Source organism: Poecilia latipinna, unplaced genomic scaffold, assembly GCF_001443285.1.
Source record: "Poecilia latipinna isolate Pla-1442-1.1 unplaced genomic scaffold, P_latipinna-1.0 Scaffold903, whole genome shotgun sequence".
In the NCBI taxonomy this organism is placed as follows: Eukaryota; Metazoa; Chordata; class Actinopteri; order Cyprinodontiformes; family Poeciliidae; genus Poecilia; species Poecilia latipinna.
The window spans coordinates 108,690-118,964 of record NW_015113519.1 but is presented as its reverse complement, the minus strand read 5'-3'; the positions used below and the strand labels follow the sequence as shown (position 1 = coordinate 118,964).

At 39.2% G+C, this 10,275-nt stretch overlaps 1 protein-coding gene across 1 annotated transcript in view; it reads left to right on the top strand.

Annotated features, from left to right (window-relative positions):
• chn1 (chimerin 1) overlaps nucleotides 1-8,085 on the top strand; it is a 13,838-nt gene extending 5,753 nt beyond the window's left edge. Inside the window, exons 2-7 of the mRNA XM_015048813.1 lie at nucleotides 443-527; nucleotides 3,318-3,491; nucleotides 4,903-4,980; nucleotides 5,659-5,796; nucleotides 7,116-7,221; nucleotides 7,382-8,085. Coding sequence (XP_014904299.1) covers nucleotides 443-527; nucleotides 3,318-3,491; nucleotides 4,903-4,980; nucleotides 5,659-5,796; nucleotides 7,116-7,221; nucleotides 7,382-7,553 — 753 coding nt within the window. The 3' untranslated portion in view covers nucleotides 7,554-8,085. The remainder of the gene's footprint in view (nucleotides 1-442; nucleotides 528-3,317; nucleotides 3,492-4,902; nucleotides 4,981-5,658; nucleotides 5,797-7,115; nucleotides 7,222-7,381) is intronic.
• Nucleotides 8,086-10,275: the final 2,190 nt, after the last annotated feature.

Sequence of the window (10,275 nt, the reverse complement as noted above, 5' to 3'; positions counted from 1 at the left end):
GTATAAAGTATGTTTCAAATAATTTATTTTATTTTTGAATAATCCAGTTTAGGTTTGCTCTATTGCATGTTTTGAACTACAAATAATCAAATTTAATCCAAATTTCTTAAAAACAATAAAAAAGCTCTTATATGAATTTAGCATCATTAACATGCTATTTAAATTGCCTCATACTCTTACAATTTCCCGTCCCCAATGACTTGAAATCACAAAAGCAACTGAAAACCCATTTGGACCAAAATGATAGATATAAATTTCCCCCCCCCAATTTCACTCCTTTGTAGATTGTTGCTCTGGGTGGTGGGCCATGTGGTGGGCCATCCCTTCTTCTCATCAGGGATGAGAAGAAGGCGAAGGAGGGGAAAGAGGTCAAATGTTTTTTTGTGTAAATAAGATAGATTAAATGACTGGACTCGTCTGACTGTCCTCCTTCCTGCTGCAGGTCCACACCTTCCGGGGGCCTCACTGGTGTGAACACTGTGCCAGATTTATGTGGGGGCTGATGGCTCAGGGGGTCAAATGTGCAGGTATGTTCAATTCATCACTATAAAGCAACATTATATAAACTGCTCTTTACCGCATTTCTTTGTTACAATGGTGTTGTTCAAAATGAGCATTACGCTATATAGGTTACTTGGTTTACAGTGCAGCTGGAGCTGGATTATTGAATTTTAATCCAAAACTCTCAACTCTTGTTTGGGGATTATTGATTGTACAACAAAGCTGTGATGCAACATATATGCAACGGGATCTAAAACCTTATTTCTGACCTACTTTTGTTTGCACTAAGTGGTATGAGGATCAGTCATGTGGAAAATTTACTTTCTGGGATAAAAATTCACAGCTTTCTGGGGCTGAAGATACAAAATAAGTCAAATAGAGTCGATGCATTTTACAGCTCTCCTCGTCATCTCCATTGCTACCCAGGCTGAGCACATTTGAAGAGCATTCACTAGAGAGGCACAGATCCGTGACCAGTCAGTTGGAAACTCAAAAATCCCGTATTTTTCCAGTCAGTGGAGGTACCATACTGAACACTACCAGGTCATGCTGACAACCGCCTTTGGTGTGGAAGTTGTTGCTGAGGAATAAATATGATCAACTATTTAATAATTTGATCTTACTTTAAAAACAATTTACTGTGAAAGGTGATTGCTCCAAATGTAAAATTATGACCTTTAAAGCTATAAAAAAAATCTTTAAAGAGCCCTTCTTGAAAGCTGCAATCCATATGAGTAAGTCAAAGAAAAAAAGCCGAATCAGAAGATATCCACAAATTCTGATCAACTCGTTTTGCATATTCACCCACTTTGTGCAGTCATTCTCAGTCTTTCTGAATTCGCTCAGTCCTTTAGTTGCGAGTAAAGTTCCTTGAGTGCGTTTCATCTCCAACATGTCAAATACTCCAGGTGAGATTTCTGTCTCAGCACTACAACCCAGTCTGGTGTGCGTCTGTGATGTTTTATTGATGCAACAAAGTGTGTCACATAAGTCTGCAAGAGATCTGATATTAATTATTAACAACTTGATGCTGAGCGCTGACAACCATCTATATAAAGCCTCATATGGTGGGAGCTAATCTTTATCAGCCACTTACAGACGGACACATCATTCCTTTAGACTCAACCCCAGCTTGCTGAATCTGGGGCAGCGATGTCTCCCATGATTCTCACATTTGCATACCAAAAAAAAAAAAAACAACAAAAAAAAAAAAAAACCCTCACTGTTCTTCCAGCCCCCCTGTTTTCTTTTTTGTATGTGTGAACTGTTTTTGGCCCAGTGCCAGAGAGCGAGGCTCCGCTTGTGCTTGTTGTGGCACATTTCCTCATCAGAGTAAAACCCTCCCACCCGCCGACCCACCCAGCCTCATCCCATCATGCCTGTGAAGGAAAACAAAGCTGGCATATCTCTTTAATGAGGTGCAGAGTTGGGACTGTGTGGAAAGAAGCTTTTTTTTCCCCACTCACACACACACATTAAAATTCAGCCCCTTTCAGTCATAGTGCTGGGTCAAGCCCTATTTAACCTAAACACTTGAAATAATATATATAAAAACGAAACCAGCCTCAAAAGTCATTCTAGACAGAAAGGCGTCCAATACATTTTCTAGACTGGGATGATAATGTGCCGATAAGAAAATTAACAACCCCTCTCTCAAATGGGAGAATAGCAAGAGTCAGAGTCTGGACTCCCTTGGGATCAGCCTCCCCCACCTGAGACCCCAGACCACCACCGTCCTCACACGGACAAGGGTAGCTCAGCAGGCTTGCAGCCGATGACACACGCACCTCCCTGTTATACGACCTGTCTCATGTCTTTAAGAGAATCATCTCTTAGGGTAATTACATTTCTGCATCAATGCATATAAAAGCAGGCGGTGCGAATTTCTCCGGGGACCCATATTAATCAAAATATCCTCAAATGCTAAAAGCTTCCGAATCTTTCACAGCTTTTTTCTTTTACAACGCAAAAAACGCAACATTTCTCTCCTGGTTCTCGAATGTATATTTCTTAATAGCTTTTTGTTTAAAACGGCTGACTGCATTTGTGAAACATGCCCCCCTCCATTACAACTTGAAGACACAAGCTCATCCAAGATCTAAGGAGCTGAAGAGGTGGCCCATTTTGATCTGGGAAAGTAGGTCTTCTGTAGCCCGCAGCGCCTCAATCGCTGCTTCCACTGACAATGAGTGCAAGCTTAGATTTGGAAAAGAATAGAGCCCTGCTCTGACTGGCCTTCCTTTGGGCACCAGCGTTTTCACTGAGCCTCTAACTCCCTACATGTGTCCCTGTTAAAGAGCAGGGCTGCAGCCTGTCTCTCTCTCCCTGCTGATGCTCTGTTCTCAACACAATGAAAGAAGCTGCGCCTCAAGGCCTCATACGCTGCGACTGAGAGAAAGACACAATATGTTCTGCTTTTCCTGATATTCCCCTCAAACACCAGTCAAAGAGCGTATTATGTCTTGTAGATATTTTTGGGCAACCAGAACATTGCACGGCATATTCCCGTCTTGTTTTTTTTGTTTGTTTGTTTTTTAGCTCATCTTTCTTTAATTGGTTCATCTGAATTCATCTAAGGCCATCTGGACGGGAATAGATCTATTCGGTACTCAAGGTTACTCCAATGCTGTGAGGAGATGAAACAAATTCTCCAGAGGTGCTGTGACATTTTAGAAGCTAATATGAAAAAAATAAACAGTCACAAATCATCCAGTGAGATTTGGATTCTATTTGTTGCCAAGTGCATTCAAGCAAACGAGACCGCCATGTCAAAGCAACTGCTTATTAATGATTCGACTCGTCTTCTTTTTTTATAGACTGTGGTATGAATGTTCACAAAGAGTGCTCGGCTCAGGTGCCCAACGACTGCAAGCCCGACCTGAGACACGTCCGTAAGGTTTACAGCTGCGACCTCACGACCCTGGTGAAGGCCTACAACACAGCCCGACCCATGGTGGTGGATATGTGCATACGGGAAATCGAGTCCAGAGGTTAGTTTTTATACATTTTATACACAAGCGAAAACGAGAATGACTTTTCGCCTTGACGTTTCTCACAGTTTGTCACATTACATCCATAAGTCATTATTGGGATTTTGCGTAATGGACCAACACAGAGTGTTGACTTAATCATAAAACTAATCAATTAAATGGCTAAAATACAACAATTGTGAGTGTTTGTCTTGGAGTGTCTTTACAAATATTGCTACTGGAACAAAACAATTTAAAAGGGGTTTCTGAATGGAGCCACCAAACACATTAGGTTTTCTGGTCTTATTTAACCAGAAGGCCTTTGTCCATGTGTTTGGCCTGTCCCCTACATGGGCTGTGGCCAATTTTAAACACCATATTACTTTCTATCAACATCTCTGATAACTGATAATATTTGGTGTTTTTGTACTGAGATTAAATAATTATAGACTCTGATGGTTGGACTAGATTTTATTTGGTGGTGTCAGAGCAATGGTGGCTACAAATGCACATCAAACTTGTCAGATTTCTATTTTAAAAAAATGAATAATGCTTAATTTCCTTCTGCAGAAAGAGTGAGCACACTTTTTTGTGTTTCAAAAAATCACAAAAAAATCCTTTGAACTTGTGGTTTCAACATGGGAAAATGTGAAAAAAAGTTCAAGTGATATGAATATCTTTGGAAGGCAATATAAACGGGTAAAAAATATACAGTAGTAAAAGATGAAATAAATAGAAATGTTAAAAGTTATTTGAAACTTTGCTGTTATTACAAAAAACCTAATTTGGAAACTTAATTATTTCATTTAATGAGACTCTCTGCTTCCGTCAAGCATTATTCCAAGACAATAAAAACAATTTCATGTTCAACTTGTTTAAATTGATCATTATACTTGAATACCAACTCTCCTTTTTTTGCTAATTTCTTAACAGATACAAGTCTTTGAGTATTTTTAAAACAGTTTTCTTTCAGCTCACCTTCATTGTGTACCCTTTTGGTTGTAGTGCTTAAAGTCGGATTCAATTACAGACTAATTTAATGTTTTTGTTTGCAAGCGGAGGCTGAGTGGAGTGATGAGATTGCTGGTAATTGTAAATGTGTAATGAGGAAAACATTACTCTGTTTCCTGCTGTCTTAGCTGATTGCATTTCAGTTAAATCATTCAGAGAACTCTCATTGTCTCCCCTTTAATGTCTGTCTGCACCTAAGTTTGATTAATGGCTTTATTATTTTGCCCAGTGATGCAGAAAACTGTTTCCACAGACCCATGTTTCCGTTATTGCATGACACTTAGGATGTTTTGACTTTAATTTCCTCTGAATATTTCAGATTGATTCCGAAATTAGATGTCGCCAAATGCAGGTGAAAATGGTCTAAATCTCTCCTAAGAACTCGTTTGATATTTGAAAGTTTGCATGTTTTTTCTTTAAGGACTGAAGTCAGAGGGCCTCTACAGAATATCCGGATTCAGCGATTCGGTGGAAGAAGTCAAGTCGGGATTTGATAAAGGTTTGTCTTCTTTGTTTTATAGATTGTCAACAAGTCAAGGATGACACTTGAAGCCTGTTTGCATATGTCCACCAGACAGTCAGATCTCTTCAGATTAATAGAAAATTGACAGGATTAGAGTCCATCTGGGAGTGCAGATCCTGACATCTCCGACTCCTGTTGAATTTCACTGTGTGGACAGATAAGGAGTTTCCCTCCGAGGGGTCACACTGTCTTAAACGTGGCTGCGTTGGGATTCAGTAGTCAACTTAGTGAGAATAAACCTGTCGTGGCCGAGTGCTGTATGAATTTTAACTGTAAGAAAAACCCCACAGCAGTGGACTGAATCCTGAGCCAGATCCGCATGCAGGAGATCATCCATGACAGAGTGTCATTCCAGCTCACAGCGCTGTGATGTTCAGTCTGCCAGCACAAGTAGGCCACGCTCTCCTCTGGAAAGCATGCATAAATGAGCCAAAGTCAGAATTAAACAGGCCAAAGGCATGATAGCTGATACTCCGGGAAAAAAAAAATAAGAGAGAGAGCGGAAATTGATTCCCCCCCCCAACACCATTAAGCAGTGTGTCTTTACTCCTCAGTTCACACTGTGATGTGAAAGTGCTGATGTGAGCCGTTTTCAGTACACGCACTCTCATTTTCCCATTCTTGTCTCCCTTATCCTGCCACATTTCTCTGCAGATGGCGAGAAGACAGACATCTCGGTGAACGCCTATGAAGACATCAATATCATCACTAGTGCGCTGAAGCTGTACCTCAGGGATTTGCCTGTTCCTGTAATCTCCTACGATGCTTACCCCATGTTCATCGAGGCCACAAGTAGGTTTAAGAAGTCATTTAAAGCACACAAATATTATTGATGAAGAAAAACGTTGCTTTTATTTTGCACAAGATCTCTAGATGGAGCAATTGTGGCAGATCACATCTTTGATAAGTAAAGAAAAAAGTACACCATAATAGAGGTAAACTGTAAGCAAAGGAAATCCACCTGCAGACAGTGGTAATGTGGACCTCAGATTTGCATAAATTTATGACATTGGATCGCTTTCCTGAAATACTTTTGCACTTGTTGAAGTTATTTAAAATAAAATAGGACAGAATAGACTTTAATAATGCACAGAATGCAGCTGATGTGCTACACAGAACTTTTGTAGCTTTTGTTAATTTTCAGCACTGAAGATCTGATTATATAAAAGCCCCATTTTGATTTTTACATAATCAGCACAGCAACATTAAGATGACCAACTAGTTAAAATTACTTTAAGCTACACAATAAAACCCATGTGCATGCAGTGCAATAAGTTCTAATTAACAAACCAACTACAAAACTGTCAAATAAAAATAAGCTTATGGCAAATGTGATCTGCATCCGGACACAAGGAAACCCATCTGAAGCACATTATATAGTTCTACCTTTTAATATTTATTTCCCCTAATTTACTTATCGTAACTATATCCATTGTTGGTGCAGATTGAGCATTTTACTTAATTATGTTCTCCCAAAAAAATGGCCTTGCCTTGCTTTAAACCACTAATCTCCAACAATATCGCCCATTGCTCTTTCAGCCAACAACAGGAAGTACTTTTATCCCTCACTGCTTCCTCTGAGGGCAGAATGATGCCTGACCACTTCTAAAGGAATAAATAATTTAAAATGCCAGATACCTCAGTAGACAGTTTTATCTAGCTTTCGTTATTTATTCATACCAAAAGATGTAAACAATCTGGAAAACAGAGAGGTTTGCTGTTTGTTTTGGTGCTAACTACTATTATAAGCAAAAGAAGCCAGTGACATGATGTTTCTCTGCACAAGATGAACATAACCATTAAATGCATATATTTGCTTTTTTTTTTTTCATTATATATTTTCTAGATTTGTTCCATATGCTACCATTAAATGTAACATGTGCTGTAGTACGAGTATTTTCCTTCTTTACTTTTTTGGACAGGATTTGCTTTTCCCTGTGGTTGTCTTTCTGTGGGTATTTCAAAGACTTTCCAACAAGATATCTCTTAAATAGAAACTCTTACATGTAGATGTTTTGAGCCACTTTGCCCCTCGGGCCCCTGAGCCTGTGCCCCTGTGTCCCTTTCAGTGATCTTTTCATGCTGATCACGTCACCCTCTCTGTTTGGCAGAGCTAACAGATCCTGAGAAGAAGCTGGAAGCTTTCCGGGAGGCTCTCGCTCTGCTGCCGCCATCACACAAGGAAACTCTCAAGTACCTCATAGCCCATTTAAAAAGGTGAGTAATGCAAACAAGCCTTGTAACATCTAATGGATAGAATGAAATTTAAAACAACTTGAGAGGATGGAAGAGGAGTGAACACAACACCAATGTTATTTTCATTCCTCTCGCTCTGGCATGGAGTTGTGTGTATGTCTAACTGTAACAAATATTTCAGGGTAACACAGAATGAGAAATTCAATCTGATGAGTGCGGAGAACCTCGGCATTGTCTTTGGGCCCACCCTCATGCGTGCGCCCAACCAGGACGCCATGACAGCACTGAACGACATCCGCTACCAGAGGCAGGTGGTGGAGGTGCTCATCAAAAACGAAGACGTGCTCTTTTAAGCTCTGATCAAGACTGTTTTTCCGTTTTCCAGCTGTTCTCTTATGTGAATACTTTTTTGTATTATGATGATGGATCGTTTTTTTTAATGCCTTCCATACGGACTAACATCTGTTCTCGGTGCACATGATGCACCTTACACCTATTTACTGACTCCCCATTTTTGTCGGGGGGTTTCTAGGAGCTGATAGGGCCGCATGCATGGTGCGAGGTCTCTTTTGATTTGCTGTTGTACCCTAGCTCGTGTTAAGATTGTGATTTTGCGTTAGTCCGTCCTGTAGGTGGTAGTCGTCGTCCACATTCCTTTCTGCTGGCTCTGCAGTTACTTCTATGAGACTTTATACATCAAGATGGAAATAAGCTACTAAATTTTCTTAGGTGATTTTTACGACGCTGTATTTTTTTACCTCCTTGATCGTTTGTAAGTGACCCACAGTTTTTGGCTGAATCGACTTTCTGTATGTAAACGCTGGTGCATTTGCCTGATGGTAACATTTTTATTGTGCTATAAAACGGCATTATTTGTGAAATTAATTTTGTACTGTATTGTTTTTTTTTCTATACAACCTGTGCATGATCACTTTAATTTATTAAACCCTACTTTGACAAACTCTTTATGAATTATTGCCTTAATAAAGAATCAACATCATACTGGTGATTAAAGAAGCATTTCTTGTTAATGCATTTCTGTCTTGTTAGTCTTTTGACTGGGAAATGACAGGAAAAACTGCAAGCACAGTATTGGGTATTTGGCTTATGACAAAGACACAACCGTTTCCAGTAAATAATACTCAACTATTGTTCATACATCTGATGCTGCAGCAGACATGACACCAAACACATTGTTTGTATTTTTCATAAATGGTACCCAAATGTGAGGGCAATTACCGAGGGACAATGTTCCTGGATCTCATTCTCCATTATACAGATGCTCTGTCTGCACTGATGAAGATTTCTTTATTGTAGCAAACCAAATAATTTAATTGGCTGGCATGGCTAGAGGGTGAGTTCTGTTTTTCTAGCCAGTTAAGCAGATAACTCAAAGGCAGGCAGTGTGGAAGACACTAACACTTTTGGCACAGAATGATCTGAAGTATGAGAAATGCTAAAAATGAGTCTGTGGTGTCTAAGAAAATGTTACTTGTCCTGACATGACGACTGAACTTTATGCCTTTCTAACCAACAGGCTACATGTAAAACATGCAAGAAAGGAGCATCGTACAATAAACACATCCTCCAATCATGTGATGGCACACAGGACTGAAATATGCACCCTCCCCCCTTGCTTTCTGCTGTTGCACTACTGCTCCTCCCCCACAGCAGAGTCTGCTCTGAATCCGGAACTTTATGTTGATCCTTCGCAATTTGCACAGCAACAATCTTGAGTGTGTACGCTCAAGATTATCCATCTCATATTATACCTTAAGGTCATAGTGACAATAAATATGTTAAAAACATATTTTCATCAAAGTTATCTGCTGCAGCTTTAATGGTGGTAGTTCAAACATGCATACACTCAGTGTAACTATAACAAACCCACAAATCAATAAAGATTTGGCCTCTTTTTCCCCGACACTGAGTCAAATCTGCTCAGGGCCTTACACATGAATAAATCATTCAGTTGGAAAGCTACCAGTGGATTGTTAGTCCAATATAATAAGAAAATAATTTTCCAAGTCTTTTGTTCTGTATTCCCCATTTGGGAAGAAATTTCTACAAAGATGTCCCTCCAGTGTTGCCAGGTTTCAAAGCAGAAAGGCTGAAAGAAAATAAGGCTGCAGACACCTGGAAAATGAGATAAGATGCATTAAAAAGTTCCTGTGCAAGACTGAGACAACAAATGATAGACAATTTTTAAATTTGTGGAAAAAAGAGCATCTAAAACCCCCCACACATCAGATGACTTTCCCAAAAGACACCCTCAAAACATCACTCACATAGATTCCCTGTGTGATTAAAACCTGATCCTTGTTACCTGAAGCTACATTCCTGTGCTGCTCAGAGGACTTTAATTACTGGATAAATATGTAAACACTGTCACACAGAATTAATAATGTCTATCCAAACCATTTACAAAAACCTGCCGTGCTCATAATCTGAGCCTTATTATACAATTTCTATTCATACTATTGAGATTCAGAACACATATGGCAACTGGTAGACAGTAATATTTCCAGTTTATTTGGACATGTGGATATTTAATGTACTTTTTAATAACACTGTAAAATTCAAGTAATATGTAATATGATAAAAATGTGTATGTATAAATACACAGTCATTTGAAACAAATCTTATAAGCAGTTTGGAGAGTCAGCTACACAAATATCAATTTGATACTACCGCAATTATAAAACATTGCACTCAGATGGAGTTTATTTAGACAAATGGGTAAAATTTGTTCTTTCTAAGGTAACCAGATGATTGTATGAAGTCACAAACGTTGCAGCAATTTCTCCCTCCTAAGGAGCTGTCTGAAGCCTTTAGGAAGAAGATTATAGCAGCTAATGAACCTGGAAATTGGTTTGTGTTGGTCTTACAAGAGTTTGAAAAAAAACCCAACTTTGACTGTATGAGAAATGATCTATGAGTGAAGGACATTCAAAATAAATACCCCCATGCCCCATGCTCTAGTCAAAGTCACTTTGACATGAAAGAGGTTTTGTTGTTGGTGGTTTTGATTTTAAAAAAATATGTTGATCATGACTGATTTGTGAAAACATGCAT